Source organism: Gopherus flavomarginatus, chromosome 5, assembly GCF_025201925.1.
Source record: "Gopherus flavomarginatus isolate rGopFla2 chromosome 5, rGopFla2.mat.asm, whole genome shotgun sequence".
Taxonomy (NCBI): Eukaryota; Metazoa; Chordata; order Testudines; family Testudinidae; genus Gopherus; species Gopherus flavomarginatus.
Window position 1 is genome coordinate 90997098 of NC_066621.1, and position 22658 is coordinate 91019755.

The 22658-nt window shown below is 44.1% G+C and overlaps 1 protein-coding gene across 5 annotated transcripts in view; it reads right to left on the bottom strand.

The window, feature by feature from the left end:
- ACTN1 (actinin alpha 1) overlaps positions 1–22658 on the bottom strand; it is a 143306-nt gene that overhangs the window by 16481 nt on the left and 104167 nt on the right. For 3 of the 5 annotated variants that reach the window (XM_050953473.1, XM_050953472.1, XM_050953471.1), the window contains exons 7-15: positions 20965–21046; positions 18803–18888; positions 11498–11590; positions 9718–9948; positions 8712–8859; positions 6914–7064; positions 4360–4468; positions 2991–3131; positions 428–610 (exon numbers count right to left, since the gene is read on the bottom strand). In XM_050953473.1, the coding sequence (XP_050809430.1) occupies positions 428–610; positions 2991–3131; positions 4360–4468; positions 6914–7064; positions 8712–8859; positions 9718–9948; positions 11498–11590; positions 18803–18888; positions 20965–21046 (1224 nt within the window). Of the gene's footprint in view, positions 1–427; positions 611–2990; positions 3132–4359; positions 4469–6913; positions 7065–8711; positions 8860–9717; positions 9949–11497; positions 11591–16972; positions 17059–18802; positions 18889–20964; positions 21047–22658 lie in introns of all 5 variants that reach the window. The other 2 variants (XM_050953476.1, XM_050953475.1) reach the window with 1 other exon arrangement.

Here is a 22658-nt window from a genome sequence, read left to right on the forward strand (position 1 = left end):
CAGACTGGCAGTGATCTTGGAGTATTTCACCTTCCCTTGCAGCACAGAGTGCGGGTCACTTGCTGGAATTATCTGCGTATATCTCACTTAATCATTTCACTGCCATTGCAGGGGCCCTGAGCACTGGGGCATATCAGTCCCTCCTATTCTCAGCCTGTGACCTGTAATAGTTTAGTCTGTGAGCTGTAATACTTCAGTTGTTGGGGTTAGTGTGTGGGCGCTAGGTGATGTTGGTGGCCTGTGATATACAGTAAGGCAAACTAGATGCTTTCTTGTGGTCCCTTCTGGCCTTAATCTCTATGTCTCTAGCTGAGCACTGTGCATTGGACAGGAGAATTTAGAAAGGGAATAATTCACTTCCTGGCGTGATAAAATAGGCTGAACATCTTCTCCCTTACAGAGAAAGTGCAAGGCTCCAAGCACTCACGTGATCCCATTTGCCATTGATTTCCTGTGGGGTTATGGTAGTGTAGGGATTGGTTCCTGCCATGTTGACATGGTAGGTCTGGACAATCTTTGAGACTTCATTGTGGATCCCCAGGATTGCCTGTCGCTCCTTGTCGGCATCTGGCAAAGTGGCCTTGAACTGTTCATGGGCGGTGGTCAGTCCCTGGAAAACAGAGGTGCAAGCAGAGGAGAGATAAGAAGAGCATTAGTCAAAACACCACATTAAGGTGTTACTGAAAACAGTGCAGTTTGGAAACTCCTCTGCTGCTAAAGCAGAGCTATCAATCTCTGAGGGTGCAGAAAAGGCCATTCCACAGCAGGTAAAAGCCACTTTTATGGCACTCAAACATTTTTCAGACCTTCATAGTTAGATTAAGGCAGGCAGTTATGAGGCAAGTTATTTTTGCTGTGTTTAGGTGTATCCCATATTGACTAGCTACAGAGATAACATCACAAAACTTGTCAAATAAATCTTGCTTTAGACTCTGGTGGGCTGATTTTCCCCAGAGTCCTTGATCCCTGCAATGAGGGTTGTGAGCACTAAATGACTTTGGAAAAAAGAGATCAGACCACTAGTGTTACTTTATAGCAGCTGGGTGACTAACAGAGTGCTAGCACAAATAGCCATTAGTTTTCTCCAGGTAGGGCTGTACCAGATCCACATCTAATATGGTTACAGTGGAATCAACAGAAGCAGGTCTAGTCCGTTCATGGATCACAACTAGGTGAACATCTTCCAGCCCACAGAAATTGGTAAATTCCCATTGGTAAAGTGCTCCGTAGCTGGAAATGGCACCCTCTCCACGACCACAACTGGTCCTGTCTATTCCTCTTAATGCTGCGATTCCCAAACTATAATCTAAGGTGGTCTGGGGAACACTTGCTGATAGTTTATGGACAGCTGGCAAGTCACTTGAGACTGGCTCATTTCCAGCCATTTCTAGGTTTGTAATTCCAGAGAGCATGGAAGCCTGTAAAAGAAGAGAAAAAGACCAGGGAAACAAGTGCAGGGGGAGAGGTGGCAAACGGGACCAGGAAGCAGAGGCGCAGGTGCAGGGACAGAGAGGTGAATAGTACAGATAGACAGGGGAAGAGGAAATGAAGATGAAAGCAGAGTGTGTGACTGATAACCTACTTCTGTTATACACAGTTAAACACAGGAAATAATTTCCTATGTAAGCAACTGTTGTGGTGTTCACAGGGATGTATTTCAAGTATGAATGGAAGGGGAGTATAGTCCATGAAGTTACAAATGGGAGAAGGTGGTGTTCATAAAATGCACTCTCTATTCAGATTTGATCTACAGTATGAAAGAGTTAAAATAACTCATTGGTCTAGGACAGGGATTCTCAAACTTCATTGCACTGCGACCCCCTTCTAACAACAAAAATTACTAGAGAGCCCCAGGAGGGGGGACTGAAGCCTGAGCCCAAGGGCTTTAGCCCCAGACAGTGGGTTTTGGGATTCAGCTTGGCCCTGGGCTTCAGCTTCAGCCCTGGGCCCCAGAAAGTCTAAGCCAAATTTGGCAAACCCATTAAAATGGGATTGTGACCCACTTTGGGGTCCCAACCCATAGTTTGAGAACCGCTGATCTAGAAAAAGCACTTTAGCAAATGGCACGTCTCTAGTTCAGTAGTAGGGCTCATGCTGAGTCAGTACCATTTACGACATCTCCACCCACTGCTAGTACTACAGAGCCCACACCCAAAAAACCCACCAGCACTCTATGCATTCTCTCTCATGTGCAGTGACCTAATCTGGAAATGACAGCATTCTAGCCTGATGGCCAGCAAATCAGTTGCTACCATGAAGCAACAGCTGAACAGCAAGAAGAGCCGTTTCTTCAGCTCAGCCAGCCTAATCCAAGCAAATACATGTACTGTCTGCTGTCTTCACAAGTGCTAGTCAAGCAGGAGAAACAACAATGCCTTTCAGAACCCAGAAGGGCAACTGGACCGCTGAGGTCTGAGGACTATGGGGAGCTACTATAAGCTTTTTTCCACAGCAGCCTTGCAGCAGGAGAGGGGAAGATAAGATGAGTTGTTGCCTCCAATGACGTCATGGAGATTTGAAAGCTTTGACCCTCAACAGTAACTCAGCAGCAAAGGGGCGAGCACAATATTCAGCAGTGTAGCTGTCCAGTGCAGGACTAGAGAAGCCATCAAAGAAACAAGAGGAGCAGAGGAACTGGGGGTGGGGAATTATGGGACTGCTGGCTTAGTACACAGGACCTGAGAGTAGCTTTAAGCCCTCTCACTAGGATAAGAATGCATGATCCTCTCGACTCAGTCATTTTTAAGCAAGACCCTCACTTCTCCTTTAAAAATCCACATTCAAGTCTTGGTATCCAGTTAGATGGGAGTAATCTTGGCTTATATCAGGTCTTCTGAAGAATTTGAGAAAAACTCAATTTCCCCCCCCACAAAGATCACCAGATAGAGCAGAAGTGCCAGAACACCATAAGCACACCACTTGCCATAATCAAGTGAAAAGTACTGTCTGATTGCACACAAACACATCTCAGGAGAAAGACTTGCATATACCTGGATCTCCTCTATGGTATGAACAATGAAGGTGTCCTGCAGATCCTCCATGGCCCCCTCCATCCAGTTATTGAAAGGGGCAGCTCGTTTTGCATATTCCAGGTATAGCTGGTCAATTGTCTCCAGCAGCTTCTCTGTCCTCTGGAATTCCCAAAAAGAAGAAAGGATTAGAGAACAGTAACCAGACAGCACGCTTTGTAATTAGCTAAGCAGAGCCTCCCTCCTGTGTTTATCTGCTCCCCGACTCCTTGCCATGGCCCTGCTCCCTGAGTGTTCTCAGAAGGAAGTGACTTTAAAAGTGTTCCTGAAATTAGGGTCTGGAACTGGAAAAACCGACTTATTAAATATTTTTAATTTGCATATACTTAAATCAGCTACATGTTATATAATCATGCCATTACACAAGACTGATTTCCCCCTCTTCTTTTTACTTATTTATTTTTGTAAGAATAATCTTCTCAAAAGAGAGAAAAATTTAAAAATACAGGAATGCCAAGAAAATGTAACAGCTCACGCAATGCAGAGGTGCCAAATCTGGTGGTACAGCTAGGCTAGAAGTAAAAATAGGACACTCGTTTACTAGTCTGGATGCCTAAGCTTTGGAAAATAGTTTGAAGATCTGAAATTTAATACTAGCGTGCATTGCAGCTGGTGTGGGAATCCATGCTAGCAAAGGAGGCTGCTGGCTGTCCTGCATTTATGGCACCCTATTGATGAACTGATGAAACCATGGAGTGGTCCTAGAAGTTCTCTCTAGGTCAGCAGCAAATGATGCAAGAGAGAAAGAGGAGACCATGTGTCTGCGTGAATCACACCTTCAACTTCAAGTTTCTGATAAGCAAGGAACAACAGAGGGCCTGAAAGGTTCTCTCTGCTGGATGGCCTTGTAATCCCAAAGGCAAATACCTGCAAGGTTTCAACCTTCTTCTGGAACAATGGGCAAGCATGGGGTTGGAGATCTTCTGTTACAGGGAGTGCACAAGTTACACATGATCAATTTTCTGCAGTGGGGGAAGGAAGCTTTGAGGTAGACTTTCACAAAACCATTTATCTAGGAGAGATCATAGGTATCATCCCTGTTTTGAACTTGCATCACCCTCGGTACATTGTGTTATCTGAATTGCATTGCCTCTGTTTAAATTAGATCATAAACAACTTGGGCGATGGGAATGTCTTATAGAATAGGAAGTGAGATAACAGACTAGATTCCTGAGTGAGTGTAACACTTGATGGTGCTGGCAGTCAGCCCTGGAAAGTGAAACTCTCCAATATCCCCTGAGCAAGCCCAGCACAGTCAGCAGCAGTGCAAGATTCTTCCAGACCGCCAGGTCAATGTGACTCAAGATTGATCTCAGTGAGCATATCTTACCTCCAAGGCCTCTCTACGTTTCTGGGTTAAAGCACCCAGATTGTCCCATTGGTCACATATCTTCTGGCACCTGGCATTGACACTCGGTGAGTCATAATAATCCAGCTCACTAAAAAGCAACAACAAAAATGGAAAAATTAAACAAAGACACCCACAGGAGGAACAACCAACAATTCCCCATCAATCTCAGAGAATGGAAGTAACCAAAAATACCTCCACTCCCTGTAATGAGACTTAGAAATCAACAGTACCCAGCTTTGGAGTCATTGCACATGATGTTACAGAGTGGTATTGTGTATCACATTCAGAATGCCACTATATGGAAATTATAAAATAGAAGAGAACACCCTCCCATTGATTTCCCATGACTATTTTCCAATTAATGGTGCACGTTGGGAAGATATGGCAAATGGGCTGGGAGAGAAAAGGTGAGACTTCAGTCCAAGTTGGGAGTTGGTGGTTTTCGAGTACACAGCCATGCCAAATGCATTCCACTTCAGAACTTCATGCTGCCTAAATACCTACTTCTTGTATATAGGGAGAGGGGGCTGAGAAGGTCCTCATTGTGGATTCAAAGAGCGAGAAACCATGCTAATGGATGTAGAGTACTGCAGGCACCCTTTAGGCAATGAGGAACATACAGGAGCAGCTGAGGTGCACAGAACATTAACTTATTTAAAATAACCTCAGGATTAAAACGTGGATTGATTTGCCATAGTCCCTGCTCTAGAGTGCACTGCCTGCAATGCCCATACTCATGGGGCAATGTTCTGTAAGAGTGAGGAGGCAGAAGAGCACACACACCTCTCTCTTGGTTCTGCACTTAGCAGGAAAGGAAGAGAGTAGCTTAATGACACCCAGCCTGGGAAGTGTCTGGGGCAGGAGGCAGGCCATGCAGCAGAGAATCCTGAATGCCAGGTAGGATAATTGACTTGACTACTGAGTGAATACAACACTTGAAAGTACTGGATAGTGAAACTCTCCTATATCCTCTGAACAAGTGCAGCAGAAACAGCAGCAGGGCAGGCTTCCTCCAGACCACACAACCAACACGTCTCAACCTTGGCTTGTTAGAATATCTCCAGAAGGGAAGGGAGCTCAGCATCCATGCTCTGTTACTTGGCCCCTTTTCGCTGAGGCTGCTAACAAAGAGCAATTGATGCCAATCCTGAGGTTGTTTTTTGGGATGTGCGCTGAGCCCTCTGTTCCCTCCTGCATGTCACACAGCTTGAAAAGGGATGATCTCTTCCATCCCAGGACCAGGGCTCTCCAATCTCTCTCTCTCTCTCTGCTGCAATCAGAGATTTAACTGCTTTGGGTGCTTGGAGGATCACTTTAATTCCTATGGACTAGCTGGCCTTAGTTCTAATCTTTGCTCAAAGGGATTGAGAAGTAACTTGGCACTCCTCTCCTTCTGAGGTACCTCCTGACTTGGACAAAGGGGCAATTCCTAAAATTAGGTGAAGGACTGATCCAATAAGCCTCATCTTGTAAAGAAAACAGCTCCCCAGCCCAAAAAATGCGGCTGTTATGCCAGTCAGGCTGTTCAGGTCAAGATGAGGTGGATACTTATTCTTCAATATTACAGAAATGAGCCAACACCAAGTTGTCCTGGTCCTTATGCAGCCCCAGCTAATTCTCTTCCTCACATGCTATTGATCACATGCCTGCCTACAAACTGCCCTCACACTGTGGCCATCATACACTCCAGCTTCCCCGACTGATGAGGCTCCACTTCCCTTGTGACCTCTGCGTCACAGCCTCTAGGAAGTAGAGCTGAAGTGCAGCATTCCAAGCAGGAGCAAGGGAAGGCAGTCAGGGAATTCAGTCTGTGCTGGGGCCCACTGTCACTGGAGTCAGTCAGGAGCGTGGACCGTGATCTAGCTGCCAGGCCAGGCATATAGTGCAGGACTCCTGGAAGTGTGGACCCTTATTCACCTGCATAGGCCCCAGGAGTCTAACAACGGACCTGCTTGAAATCATACAAGTCATGCCATATAAATCTGTGACTGATGGGTCCATCTCTACTCCCTGGCAGACAAAGCAGAGCTTGATACATGAGAGGGAGGGAAAAGGATATAGGGTAGCTTCCTGGTTGCCCTTTCTAAGCTAGCAAGAAGAGAATAGAAACAACAACGACCACCACCAAAAAAGCTATTCCTCATCCTGAAAAACTGCAATAGTGCTACAGCAACTGTTCTGAAATCCAGCAGGAGCAGGAAGAGGACCAGGCTCTTCAGGGAAGAGTTAAATGGCAGGACACTGAGGTGGAAAAGGGTGGGAATCCCCTTTCAGAATCAAGCATATGCTCCTATCTCACCACTACTAATCTTCCCCACAGACAGAGTTTCTTAACCTATCTCTCTCTTGTGTTTCAACCCCTCCTGCCCCCTGATCAGATAACAGGGACTTTGGGATTTTCCTACATTCCTGCACTCTAAATCTTAACAGGGATTGTTTTATGATTGTGCTGGGCAGGACAGCAAAGCCGATTAGCCTTCAAGGTCCCCATTCTAGCTCCTAGAAAAGCAAATGCAGCAGGCGGCAGCCGTACTTGAGTTCTTGTGCAATAGCAGCAATCTGCTCAACACGGTCCTGGTGAGCAGCTAGGTCGCTCTCAAAGGCCTCATGTTTCTTCAGCAGGGCCTTGATCTCTGACAAGGTAGCAGTTTCATAATCCTTCTGCTGCAGCATTGCCTCCTTACCTACAGAGGGAGCCAAAGGACAGGAGAATGAAACCAGTGTTCAGCATGGATTCTTCATGCCCATGCTAAGGCCAACTAGCTTACACTCCAATGGTGGACCCACCACTACTCCAAAGGTAACCCTCTGAACACTCCTGCAGTCAAGACAGGCCAATTTGGAGAGTCACACTTTTCAGTCTCAGACGAGTCTCTTGGATTGTAAGTATCAAGTGTTAACTGGCAACAGCGCTGCTCAACCAAGTGCCGTCAGTCACACTAGGTTCCAGATTCGGTCTCTAGCTTGGAAGAGGCCCTGGAGATTTTTCGCCTTCCTCTGCAGCGTGGGGCATGGATCACTTGCTGGAGGACTGTCTGCACCTTGAAGTCTTTAAACCACAAGTTGAGGACTTCAATAGCTCAGACATAGGTCAGGGGTTTGTTACAGGAGTGGGTGGGTGAGATTCTGTGGCTTGCGCTGTGCAGGAGGTCAGACTAAATTGAAGATCATAATGGTCCCTTCTGACCTTAAAGTGTATGAGTCTATGTGGCAACAAGGGGGAGATGGCTACATAATCAGAATGTGGCCACACTAATATATTTTAGTTAGAGAATATATTTTATGGAACATAGTTGTAACCACACTGCCAGAGAGGTTCTGGAGGAGTAATGAAGCAGGTTATATATTTCAGGCATAACACCAAAAGCATATATTTGCCACAGACCAACCAGTAGTTTTCCAGCTCAGAAGAGAGAGATGTACTGACACTCATGCTCTATGTGGTGGCCATTCTGACTATATTATTTGTTTGTAGAAGACTTAATTCAATGGGGCCCTGAATATAGTCCTTCGGTGCTACTTCATTATTTTCCTAGACCTGAATCTCTTCTCAATACTAACATTCAAATTATTTTTTCTCCTTAAAAATGTGAGTGGAGTTGGTGATCATGAAAGTCACTCACACACACAACTGGCGTGAGCCAAGCAACAGCTTTGCCAGCTGCAATATAAGCACCTCCCTCCAGCTCTGCCAAATGATCTACATTTCCACATGCAGCACTCTCTACCCTTACAGTCTTGGAACTGTCCAGTTTAGTATAGATTAGAGCCATGTGATTAATTAATTAATTATTATTACTATTATTGGCAAATAGTAAATTAGCTGAAAATGCATTTTTCAGGCCACCAAAACCATTCACAAATTCAGGCTGAATTCAAGAAATACCTTCAGCTGGGAAGAAAAAAAAAAAAAAAAAAAAAGAGAGAAACATTTCAACATTTTGTTTCAACTTTTCTTTTCAAAGTGACACTTTCAAAATGAAATGTCAATCCAAATCAACATTTGTTTAGAAACTGCCTCTTCGGATCGACATTCAAGGTATTTTGTTTGATTTAAATTAACATTTCTCTGTTTTTTCCCCTCCCCTTCTCTGTCCCCCACAGCATGGGAAAAAAAAAAAAAAAGAAAGAAAACATTCAGTTTCAATTCAAAACTAACCAAAAAATTATTGGTTTTACTACTGAACCAATTTTTTGCTCAGCTCTAATCTAGATGTGACAGACCAGTACAATCAATCCTGTGACACCCAGTCCTCTCTATCTTCAGATAGGCAATGGCACGTTTTCAGAGGCAAAATGCTTTCAGAAAGAAGCATTAGGATTGGCATTACCATCTGTCCAGGACTCGTGAATGGAAGCTTTCTGCCGGAACTTCTCAGCCAGGTGGTCCAGCCTCTCTAGCCTTCGGATCTCATTCAAAAGCCATTCCTCATAGCCTTTCTCAGCCTGTTCTAGGCCTCCCCAGGCATTGTTTATGTCCTGCAGTGATGTAAAAGATACAGCAGCATGAGAGGAAGGGATTGGTTCAGAAGATTGAGAATGTTCTTCAGCATCATGCTTTGAGCATTCATCCAAGCGGACCATAGGCTTCCAATCACTCTGTAGCATCAGGAGGCTGTATTTTGGCTCCATGGTCATGAGATATAGATTTGCAGCAGGCTGATGATCTGACCAGATGGAGTGCATTTAGCAGGTCAGAAACACGGAACCCAAAAGAGACACTCTGTGAAGCACTGCCACTCACAGCATGTTATCTATGAATGCAGTGAAATGTCATGAGAGGCAGTCACATGCCTCCTAATACGAAAAAACCTCTTTGATCACTCCTTCCTTGAAGAGGTCAATAAAAATTAGTTTGTGACCTCAAAACAGATGGACCTAATGTTCACCCAATCACAGATTTCACTGTCAGCTAGACAGGAGCCCAAGGGCCGGACCTAATTTGTACACAGAGAAGCAGAGACTGGACCGCCACTCCCACCTTAATGTGCAGGAATAGTCTGTGTGAGGACAACAGGTCCCAGTGAGCAAATATCCCATCCTGATCTAACTGCTCTGATCAGGATGGAGTCCTACATTCAGAGACCAGTGGTTCATATTGAAAATGAGGGTGGCATGGCCACACTTCTCTCATGCCTGTCTGTCTCATCTTCTACCCAAGAACTTTAAACTCTCTGGGGCAGGGACCATCTTTTTCTTCTGTATTTGCACAATGGGGTCCTCATCCATGACTAGGGCTTCTAGGTGCTGTGGTAATATAAATAATATGGTCTAAAGTAGTATGCTTGATTTGGAAGGGTAGACAGATGCCTTGCGCTTTTAGCATGTCACACTCACCGAGACCATTTTCCCCTCTGAAGGCATGAATGCCGGCCTGTTGCTGAGCCGCAGCTTGGTCTGCAAGGTATTGAAATTGATTTCAAGTTGGCACTTCTCCTGGACCTTGGGGGGCTTGTGCAGGCGACGGTAGTCCCGGAAGTCCTCCAGTTTCTGCTGCATGGCTTGCATGGTGTTCTCAGGTGCCCGATTCTCCAGCCAGGGAATGGTGCGGCGGATCCATTCTAGCAACTGAAAACAGCAAGAACGAGAGGGAGGAGTCAGAATAGCTGCAAAATCATTAAAAATTAAGCCCCAAGTTTAGGTTTTGTTAAAACTACTTGTGTCCTCAGAACTTAGTAGGAACTGTCAACTTTATGTCTGAAACTGGGTGTTGCCAGCAGCGTTCTGCCAAAGGCAGGGAATTGGTTTAAGAACAGGCTGTCAACCACTTTGTAAAAGTATGATCTTATGGTATCTACCCTGTACAGACTACCATGCTGAGGCACATGATTAGGCTGACCAGATGTCCTGATTTTATAGGGACAGTCCTGATATTTGGGTTTTTTTCTTATATCGGTACCTATTAACACCCCCACCCCCGCTCCACACACACACTCTGTCCTGATTTTTCATACTTGCTGTCTGGGCACCCTACACACGATTACAGCATAGAATGCCTTTATGTGGTTAATTCATAGTTCAGTTCTGCAAAAACAAGACCAAACACTGTTCTCAGATCATGCTAGACCTTAACATGGCAGTTGCTTGGTTCAAAAATACTGCAAGCCTGTCAGTGTTTTGGCTCTGTTGGGGCTACACTGTTGTAACTGATTTGCCCTCTTTGACACAGAAGGGTCTACGCTGTAGAAATGAAGTTACTGCCTCCATTTTCATTTTTCCACTCTAGTTTCTTTGAAGTCAGCACAGATCCGGGAATAGTCTTCCAACAGCAAACAGCTGCTAGGCAGCCAGCAGGGAGATAAAACAATGGGCAGCTCCAGGTGGAGCAGAAAGCTGCCACATGCTTTCCTACAGTGCAGTGGGATCTCATCACATCCATCCCAAAACAACTGTGGTGGCTCTCAGTTCATTTCAGGATCAATTTTACAATTGTCCTCTTTGTACTCAAAGTTCTTTATTGTCTTCCTCCCACCCTGCTTACGGACTTTATCCCTTTGCTCTCCCACTTGCTGCTTCTACTTGTCTACCACAGGCCTCCTATGGTCATTTCTGCAGTCTCATAACTGTATACGCATGAGCCTTCTCCCCTGCAGTTCCTGCTATCTGGAACAGTCTTCAGTTTCTATCCTATATAGACTCTTTCCAAATGTTAGTGAATACTTATTTTCTTCCTTGCCTACATCTTTAACTTCTCTTCCCCATTATGATTTACTTAACTCTTAACGCATGAAACACTACACAATAAAGTTGTACAATATTGCACACCTTAAAATGATTTTTTTCTCTTTAGTTTTAGTAATACAATGATTTCTTTCAATAAAATTGAGCATCTGAAGGCTGTTCCACTCTGATGGCCACCATTTTAAAGTATATTACATTTGACACCTGACATAGTTCAGTCTTTCATATTTACCTATTGGAAAAAAACACTTTCTAAGGAAACATGAGATGGTATATATTCGACAGTACTAGAGATCTGTCTGTAGGTTTAAAAACACAGTGCTGTGTTTGTACAGAGCCTAATACAATAGTATCCTGGTCCATGACCGAGGCTCTACAGTAATACATGTAATACACACAACGCTGCCCAGGAATTGACAGCACCATGGATACTTACATCACTGGCCAGCTTTTCATAGTCTTCCATGAGCTGTTCATTCTCCTGATTGACTGCCAACACCTTGCAGATACGATTGGCTGCTGTTTCCGCCTGTCAAACAGGAGACAAAACAGGAAGGGGAAAACGTGTCAAAACACCGTAACCCAAAACTTGTGGTTTAGCCTCCTGCTACATACCTGTGGTGAAAGGTAAAGTCTCCCATCCCTGGCTCTAGCAGCCCATCTCTGGTCCGAAAGCATGTCCAGGAAACTTAGTTTTTTATTTGACTTTCTACCATAACTGGATTTTTTTCTCCCCAGTAAAGCATCTCTCTGCGATGCATTCAAGTGGATTCAGCCTCCATGCTCAACTGATGCAGCAGTCTAGGCCTGTCTGCTCTGGGGCAAACTATTCATATAAGAGGCTTGAGACATCCTCTCCACCCCACAAGCAGACGCTCAAAGTCACAACTCCAATAACTGATCTATGATGCCTGGGCACTACTATGGCAAGTGTCAAACCGGGGGAAATCTTCCTTAAATGCTTTTAATCTTAAGAAAGTGCTGTTTATTTGTATTTGATCCTGACGCTGGACTCTGAGTGAGTCTTTACCTAATTTCCAAGAAAATACTTACGTTTGTTCTTTCCTTACCCCTAAAATCTGTCTAACAATTGAGCTATCTTCTAGCTTGCCCTACAATATACAATCTTTGATATCCTTTACGTGCAATTCCATCTCAAGGCATAGAAGTATCTGATGGATGGAGAAACCTTTCCTTCCTTCCCCACCAGCTATTCAGACCTCCATTTATCTGGATTTTCATGATCCAGCTGAGAGTGAGACTTTCCTTCCATCTAACCGGGATTTGTTTCGTAATCTCTCTGCCTCTTTCCCCAAATCAAGTCTTTTGAGCAATGGTGTATCATCATTACAGTGGCTTTCTGAGGGAGACTGGACATGTTGAAACTTAGATCAAGGAATGGAAATCCCAGCTGCAAAGTAAGCTCTGAACAGTCCACCCTGGAGTGCCACACTATTAGCAAGAGCATGTGCTTAATACTTGAAATATATAAAAGGCTTGTTCTTGGGGCATTACTTGCCCATGTATCTGCACAGCTCCTGTGATCATGAAGGACAGTTAGATCCTTCTCCGGGGGTGGACAGAGTCCTTGGAAAAACATCTGCTGTGCAGACAACTTGAAGGGCCATTTTCTTTCTGGCCCAGATAGCAGTGTACTAGAGGCCATCATCATCATCCTTATCTCCTCTTCCCACCGAAGCCCTAAAGATACGATCACCATCCTACCTCCACAATGTGGGTATCTCCAGGTGGCTGAGGAAACTGGGATAGGATTTCCTATAGAGGGAGTCAATCCCAACTCGTTACAGGAGACTGTTGTTGAGCAATGCAAGGAGTGAGTGCACATGGTGTCTCTACAGCTTTCACATTCTGTAAGTTACACAGTGCTTTATATCTAAGTGGAACGGACACCAAAAGAGGTTGTGTGTGTGTGATTCTGGAGCAGTAAATAGCTGACCATTTAATGAGCTCATAACTGGCACGTTTAAACATACATCTATTTTTAAAAGGAATTTAGTATTTGTTTATTCAGCTTCTGATGTCATTGGAGAAAAATTTTCTCATTATTGCAGCTGATGTGAGGTAGCAAGAATAGCAATAAAAATCATAAGCTCCAAAATGACGTACAAGTCGCACAGTCCCAAAGGAACTGGCTATCTTAGTTGTTGGGAAGAGGCTCAAAAAATGTGTGTTCAGTCATCTCTCCCAGAGCTAAACTAGGCCAGCTGGCAGGTATACAAATATTAGCTACATTAATAAGAACATGTAAAAATGGTCTTTAAAGAGCCATTTCGGTAAAAAGTATAAATGAAAAGTGCTCAGGACAGTTTAAAATGTCAGAAAGCATTCTCTTGTTTTGATTTTAACTTCCTCTTGGCTGGTACCAAAGGCTCATTTTTGCCATCCAGGTGGAGTTTACAGAGAAGATATCAAGTGATATCTCAAAAAGACATACCCCGTGTCCCTACATCCAATGTGACTTGAAGAGAGAGAGGTCACCTCAAACTTTATAGGACCCAGGGCCAGGATGGTGGGGATTTTTTTTTTTTTTTGATTAATTCTCCAACCCTGTTATTCACATGCGGCTGGGGCAGCAGCCAACTAAACAGTAGGGATTCCATTTAAAACAGGTATATGTACATGTGTTTGATAGCAGATTTCCTCCAGTTCCCCCACATTTTGGGCGTCCATGTGTCCAAACACAAAAATCCCCAATTGCCGATGTTCAGCTTGTTTGGAAGTCAGTCTCTCTCTCCCCTACACCAACCCCTGCTTCTCTGTGGCTCTGCCTACACTGGATTTCCTCGCTAAATCATCCAGTTACTACAAGTAACAGCGGGAGCATTACTGTAGAGAAGGTGCTACAACTACTAGAGTTGCTGGCAATATGTTGTGCTGACCTGCTGTGATTAGGGTTTGACAACAGAATGTTCCACGTGATCTCCATTTGTGCTCCCAACAGTGTTCCCAGGAGAGGAGCAGCAGCAGTGATGTTTAAGGAAAGGAGTGGAATGTAGATATAATCTACATAATGTCTAGACAGCTCACCACATGTTCCTTTATTAAAGGAATCTTTATGGACAATTTGCTGCTCCTGAAAGGTTCTGGACTGACAGTCCCAGAGACTCCAGCCACAGAAGAGATACAACACAGGCAGTGGCACCATAAGCTTTGCCCACATTATCTTGTCCATGTGTCTCAATCCTGGCCTTGAGGATCTAGCCCTCTAGGGATGAAAGGGGAGCGGTCTCCATGGCCCATTCAACCCTGGGTCTCCCTGCTGAGAATGTCAATAAAGTGATCTAGGACCATAATGGTTTCTGTGATGTGGCCACTAGTCTATGACTAACACATGATCCCAAGAGCACCCCAGGACACTGCATACCAGACAAACACTTTATAAAATGGCAAAAAGTTATTCAGAAAATTTCACTGCAGAAGAAGTCAAGTTTTACAACATAATAAAACATATTAAACCCAACCAGTAGTTAAACACCCATGCAGTTTAGTGTTGTGAAAGTTAGAAGCAGTTAGAAAACAAGCAAACCAACCAAAGCAAGTATACACACATATTTTGATATATATAAATCATTTAAAGGAAAAGCAGCCATCCACACAAATGTCATGTAAGGCTGGGGCCCCTGTACCTTTCAAGACTCAGTATAAGAGAATGAAAGAAGCGGAAAGCTGATCATGTGACCTCCCCTTCAGGGCTGGTAGCAGTAATGAGAAATCTGAATGAAAAATGGAGCGACATCACAGTAAGTCACCTAATCAAGTAAGAGACGGCAGTGCTTAAAAAGACACACTGTGCTCCTAGACCTAATGAGAGTCATGCTCAGCAATCGCTCTGTATTAGCCCGGGATTTTAAACTTGTCACTCAACAGCTGGAAAATGTAGGATTTGCCCTGGCAGAGCTTAAAAAAGGAGCTACACCCTATCCTCCAGTCATAGTTAAGTTGCTAGCAAATTGACAATTTAATCAATTTTCTTAATCCTCCCTATAAGCCAGTTAGACTACATGGGATTCAAACCTTAATAGCAAAGAAGCAAATTCTCTGATTCTTACTCCAATTACTTGGTTCAGACATTGTGGCAGTAGACAATGTTTCTGTTTACAGTATCGATAGAAGCCCTGGCACCTGTACTAATTGCTGAAATGGGCACAGGAGCTGCTGCAAATATTTTCAAAGGATGGAGTGGGACGGGAGAAGAGAAGAACATAGGATTGAGGGGCAGCACCTTTACCACCACCAGAAACTACCCAGTTCTTTCACCTTCTACCCACATTTGAGGTTTGCCATCAGTCTACACTGAAGAACTGTGTGTGGGGCAACTGGAAAATACTGGGGCTGGTGGTTAGTCTGGCATGGGCTCTGGGAGAATGGTCTTTGTGGGAAAGCATGGCTGACTTGTATTCCACTGAGCCTGCTGTGAAGAGTTTCAAATAATTTACTAGCCAGGATCCTCATACCAAACCCATATATGTAGGTGAACCTACTTCAGCACTGTCCAAATGAAGTACCACATTTGCAATTTACTAAGGAACCAGAGCTGCACCTATTTTGCATAAAACAGAGCAGGTCCCAGCATGCAATATTCTAGCTTGATTAAAAATAAAAAATAAAAAAAAATCTCTCTTATGGTTCAAGCTAGCTCTTTACATGTGGAACCTGCAACCTGTGGGTAGAATCTTGGTATAAAAACTGATTTATATAAATTACATGTAGCCCTGAGGTGCTCAGTATGCTGCCAGCATGGCTCTCCCTTGGGAAAAATTGGACTGTGTATCCTTTATAGAAAGCGGTTGACAGAAAGAAGGGAAAGTTGTGTCCTGTTTGTGACATGTTAATGAAAGATGGGTCTAAGTCTCAAGCTTTGGACCATATTTCTAAAACCACTGGTCTGAATCCCCTTGAGCTTGGAGGGGGAGGGGAGGAGAATGCACACCTACACTTAACAGTGCACAGAGCTTTCCTCCTATAAAAAGCACTACTACAAAATTGGCATTTTAGAAAACTGTTGCTCAGTAGGAGGCAGGAATCTCTGAGCTGGCTAATCAGCTGCTTTGGGGGTAGGCCCAGTGCCAGGCAAAGGGGCTTGGAATAAAAGCAGAGAAAGAACTAAAGAGAATATTGCGGAAGAAAAAGAATCTGACAGGAGGAAGAAACAGGTGGTTTGGTGAAGGGAGGCGAATGAGTGGGAAGGAAAGAACAAAAGGGAGACAAGCCAGGAGAGAAGACATGGGTAAGAGAGGGGAAGTTCAGGTGATTCAATAGAGACTTATTAGGGATGAAACTCGCAGCTGGAGCACTGTCTAGGGGTAGGAGATTATAGACTACTTTGTCTTAGGTAGTTTGCATATCATTGGAAATTGGCCCAGGTAGAGGCCACTGACCCAGTGGGAGCTCAGTAGGGAGGGAATCTGGCAGCTGCAAAATAAGACCCTTAACAGTCCCAGCTTAATCAGCTTTCAGAACAAGACTATGCTTGACCAGGTGGAAATTAAGCTTGTTGCTTTGAGATACACATCATCGGTCAGAGGTGATGGAGTCCAAAGGTCAATTTCTTCCTGTTAGTTTGGTCAGTGGGGTTGTGCCCACTTTGGGGAGGAATCTTGTGTCTACCACATGGGAGCAGATGCAGAGAGAGGCATAAAGGAAAGAGCTGAAGTGTGTTTAAAGAACACTTTCTGAATCCATAGTTTCCTCATATAACTTCTTCAGCCAGGTTAAAGATCAAACATCCCAGAATAGTTATGTATGTGGTTAGACTGCTCAGTGCATGGGATTCCCTGCCTCTCTGTTCATGGACCAAAGGTTTGGGATGTTTCTCAGAGACTTAACTGTTGGGGGAGACAGGGGGGCAGGGAAGAGAAGAGGGAAGGTTTTGTTAGGAGTAATGTCTCACCTTCTGCGCACCTGAGAAGGCGTGGTAGTAACATGAAACATAGGTCATAATGGCCTTCTCATCCGGCCTTAGCGGGCCTATAATATCTGTGCAAAGAAGGAAAAGAGGTTGAAAGGATAAAGTAAGAAGCAGAACACAGAATAAAATAAACAGTCATGGGTGGCGTGAGAGAGGGGGAGAAAACTTCCCATCATGCATTGCAGGACAGGCCAAATAGATTTCCATGCGGAGAGCTGGGAATTCGGATCGGAAAGTGACCAGCAGTGTTGGCTCTGTGGATCAAAGTGGTACCTCCCCTTTCTCCTCCCAGCATCCAGTTCTTGTTCCTAGCCAACCTCCAAATTACATATTTTCATAGCCCCACAGTCAGTGGGCCTGATCCAGCCATGAGAATGAATAAAATTTATTTATTGCTTTAGCATTTTAAGAGTCTGCTCTTGAAAGGCTTGTGAGTCTTAAGTGGCCAGGCCACTGCAGAGATCAGACTGCCTTCATGCAGAGTATTTCCCACTCTGCTTCAGTGTGCACTGCATAATCCTATGGCACTGAAGCAGTTACCGTGTGTTTGATTTTTGAGGGAGATTTATCAGGTGTCACTTGGCAATATTTTCTTTAAGTAACTACATACCAGCAGGCAATTGCTTGGCAAAATACAGTGAGGACACATCTGTCCAACCTCCACCACAGAGGACACAAGGGGGGAAAGAAAAAGGGAAAGTAGGTGTCTCAGATGCAATATGTGATCCTCTCTATTTCGAGAACCACAGCACCTGAGGGTTTGTCAGATAAACTCTTCAAACCCGAGCTGAATCTGGGCTGAGTTCACTATGTAAAAGGAATAGGTGTTATGCTGAACTCTGCCAGGAGCGGCTGCTTGGTATTTGGGATGATCCTTCCAGTGGCTCAGTTAGTCGAAGAAATACTTACACAGATGCCTAAGGAGTAAGTGAAGAGAATCAGGAAGAATTCAGGCTTGCCTACACTTTTTTTTATTTTGGGGGGGAGGGTGAATCAATGAGCAGTGATCAATGCATCGGTGGTTGATTTACCGTCTATAGTGAAGACCTGCTAAATTGACCACAGATCACTCTCCTGTTGACTCCTGTACTCCACCAGATTGAGAAGAGTAGGGAGAGTCGACGGGAGAGCAGCCCATCAAAATCGTGTAGTGTGGACTCGGCGGTAAATAGATATAAGCTATGTCAATTTGAGTTACGCTATTCACGTAACTCAAATTATGTAGCTTAGATCAAATTTCCCCTGAAGTGTAGACAAGGCCTTACAGACCCTGTAGCTCAGGTGTAGTGAATGTGTATACGGGTGAGTGAATGTCTTAGCTTTGCCACTCCGTGCTCTTTCTGAAACCTCCTGCCCAGCCACATTCCCCACCCTCGCAAAGAAGTGGCTAATCAGAAATAAACTCAGATGATGGTATGCTATAGTGTCTGAGCAAGCTTGGTGGCCTACACACCGCAACAGTGTGTTAAAGATTTAGGTTTGATTTCCAGTTCTAGTCCTACTGGTATGACAGGAGCTGGTGCTCAGCTAGTTGAGAGGGAATCTTGATGGGAGAACTCCCAGTACCACAGGATTAATGTGCACTCAGCAGCCCTGTGGCTTTACTGTACACTGACTTTAGGGATATGCGCTCTCAATCCCTGTCCCCCAAAATATTATGTTTGGGACACCACTTTGAACCAACAGCCAACTCTACCAAAAATAACATAAAGATGCCCGTAGCTAGAGAGGAAAGAGAGAAAGAAAAAAGGTTTGGACATTAGCAACAGGACCAGGTGCGCTGTGTGGAGGGAGCTTGGAATCCTGCGATACCTTCTGGGCTCCTGAGAAGGCGTGGTAGAAGCTAGAAACATAGGTCATGATGGCTTTCTCGTCAGGGCGGGCAGTTCCAACAATGTCTGTCAAAAAAAACCTGAAGTTAAGAGCATATCGACTGATGGGAGAAGAGCAAGGGAGGAGAGCCAGAACGGTCCAGGACACCTGGTGTGGGGCACGCATGTATCACAGGAAAGTCCTACTCTGCACACTCTTTGCGCAGGACTCCCTGACCCTCCCCAGCAACCCTTTCCTCACCAACAAAACTCCCAAGAGGAGGAGTAATCTAGCCCCTGGCAAACCTAATGGGATTGCAGTACATTTCATGTTGGAACATTTCATCCCTCTCTAGAAGGATCCAGCCAAGGCAGAGCTGTCAGTTGAATCAGTGGGATGAACCCAGCAAAGCACCAATAGGCCGTTGGGTTATTTTAGCATAATTCTACTCCTCCATCCCCTAAAAGTTCTTGAGGTGAATTTTTTTCTGCCCCTCAAACCACCCCAACATACGGATGGCCTGATTTTCCAAAGGTGCCAACACCTCTGAATATCAGGCCATCGATATTTACACTGCAGAGGTACACACATTTGTTCTATTCCTTTAGGAAGGAGAGCTGCTCTGACAAAGCAGGAGAAATCCTGCATGGCCTTAACCATCTGTTTCTATCATTCCCAAAACTAGACCCAGTTATTTCTGGGGTAGATTTCTTTGGGAGCACCTGGACAAGACAATCTTATAAAATCCAGCCCAGAAACATGGCAATTCCTCGGGGTCACAACAGTGAGGAGCGGGCAAGGGCGGGAGGAAGCATGACTGGTTACTGGGGCTGGAAACCCTGCATCAAAAAAGTGTGCAAAGTAAATTTCTAGTTGCCCAAACGCTAGTTAACCAGTTTTAATTGTGTGTATCCCCACCACCGAGACATGTTATTTCACAGGTCTTCACTTCCCAAACCAAGCCTGGAACATAGCCTCCCTCTTCAGAGCCAGCTGGCCTTGGGCAAACAGCCACTGTACAAATGAAGACCTGGCCAGTGGTCTGAAGTGCAAACGACAGAGTTGGAGCCTTCCAAACTGGACCCCACATGTTTCTTAAAGGTAATCCCTGCTGCCCCAAATGCCTTCAGATAACCAGTTACTTTCTATGAGAGGCATTTCTGAAAAAGTGGATCCCTCCCTTTGCTTCCAGAACTGGTCAGTGCTGTAGTCTCATGCCTAATATTACTGTGCAGTTCACAGGGAAGCAGTTTACAGTACCAGACATGATAAGAGTGGGTTGGAGAAAACTGGCAGAGTTGTTCTTACCAAGTTTGTTCTCCATACCCTCCTCTAATTCTCAACAAATGGCTTCATTTAAATGGCAGCAACCAACTACACCAAAAAAGGGTCAAGGATATGAATCCGGGGTCAAGGGAAGAGTGTGTTCTTCACTGGACTCTCTCTTGAACCACTAAATCTAGATCTTGAAAGGATATGGGGAAACCAAGATCTTAGGTAAATTTTAGATTCATGGCAAGATAATTGAAACCTTTACACAAGGCAGTAATGACAGTGCAGGCTTCTGACTACAGAGATGACAAATTGGTATTAGATATAAGCAATCACTTGTAGTCTGGAGTCTGGTCTGTGGGAACTGAAGACTAGATCCAACCCAAATTGGAGCCTTTACTGTAACTAATAGGGAATTATGGTCCAGGGTTGGGACGCCAACATGTGTCAAACACAGTACGATGGGGACAATGATACCATGACGATATTTAGGAAATAACTGAAGTTGGTCTGTTTTGAGGTTCTCCCCCCTTCATTATATGTAGGGCCACCACATAACGTGCTGTTGGTTCACAATTCAGTTAGGTGTCCAATATGGAGCCCCACCCCAGTCAGATAGATCTATCCAAGTATTACGTGTCTCTGATCACTGTATCAGCCCCAGGTTAAAAACTACAGAGCAGACATGGGAGAATGAGGGTACCGGAGGAAGAGAGAAACAGAACAAGAGATTCATTTTTCTGTTGTAACCTTTATTCTATTTGTTCGGGGTGCGGTGATGGAGGGGGCGTTCAAGATTAGGAAGTTATGAAATAATACATGTCCACCTAGAAGAGGTGAGGAATCTCTTGGAAAAAACAATTAAAAATAAAAATTGGATTCTACTTTACCTTCTGCATCCAACATCTTGGGGATGTCCAGATACTTCTCAGCCACGTCGAAGGCTGTGTTTAGGTTAGTAAGAGGATCATCCTAGGATAGGAAGAGCCAGAGCATTAGCATCAAAATGCAACAAGAGGAACAATATTTCTCTGAAACCAGAGACCATCATTGTTTGATTTGCTTCCGATAACTCAGTTGGATTGACAGAAATACATACATGAAACCACTGATGCAGCAGGCACCACAACAGATTAAATAAATGGGTTCATTTTAAAAGCAGTGCCTGGGGACTCAGTCATGTGACTAATGGCATTAACAGGAATCACAAGTGTATGCATTTGATTGGTTAGGAGTCAACTTTGCAAACAGATTTAACAAAAGCATCTAAAGGGTGTGGGGATTCCTAGCTTTTAAGGTTAGAAGAGACCATTATGATCATCTAGTCTGATCTCCTGCTGGTCATAGAATTCCACCCAATAACTCCTGCATCAAGCTCATAGCTTTTGCTTGATTTAGAGCAGGGGTTCTCATACTGGGGGTCGTGAGCCCTCAGGGAGTCATGAGGTTATTACGTGGGGATCGTGAGCTGTCAGCCTCCAGCCCAAACCCTGCTTTGCCTCCAGCATTTATAATAGTGTTAAATATTTTTAAAAGTGTTTTTAATTTATAAGGGAGATCGCACTCAGAGGCATGCTCTGTGAAAGGGGTCACCAATACAAACATTTGAGAACCAATGAGTTAGAACATATATTTTAGAAAGAGACTCAATCTTGATATAAAGATGCAACAATAGGAAACATTATGCATACCTCACAGCCTAATTAAAAGTCTGTAATTTGCCCTACTATAGATTTAATGTCATATTGATAGTAACAGTGGTATTTTACATTTATACAGCACTTTTAACACCCCTCCCCCCCAAAAAAAAATTCAAAATGCTTCACCAACTATTTACATCCAGCAACACTATGATGGCAGCTACCTCTGGGCTTGACTATGGTTACCAACTGGTGTACAGTTGAGTGGGAAGACAAGGTAGTTTCCCAGGACACCTGGAATAAATCCCTACTCTGCAAGATTTTTTGTTTTTGTTTTTAAGTAAAGGTCCTGTCTTTTGCATGCGTATTAAACTTCCATCCAAGATCTCCCCACTTAACAGACAGTATGTAGCCCTCGAAAACATAGCATATTTGTATTAATTTCTATTATACCGATTGCCAGGGCAAAAATGCACTTCAGTTACAGAGCTTAAAAGGTAGTCAGTCAAATCCTAAAGCACGTAAGTGTGCCTTGACCATACCATGAAGATAACTAAACTCTAAAGGACCAAACAAGGAGCTAGAATTCCGAAGGCAGCAATCATCAAAAAAGAAAGCTCTGTGAGAAATCATTAAGTGTTCAAACATAGGTACCAACAATCTAGTGCCTCTCAACCAGTCTGAGAACTCTGGGACTCCAGACTATTCAGCTTTGCATCAAACACCTACAGAAATGAGATTTAGTTCTATTCTATGAAAATATTGCAATAGTCAAAACTTGTCACAATCATGCTCCCAAAAATCATTCTATTTTTGTGAAATAAGCTGCCAAAGAGATACCATCAACTTTTATGTTGTTGGCACTGGAACCAGTGGCTTCTATTGGTAGAGAGTCTACATGGCAGTTGGTAGTGTTTAACTAGCACGTACACTAACAGGTTTTC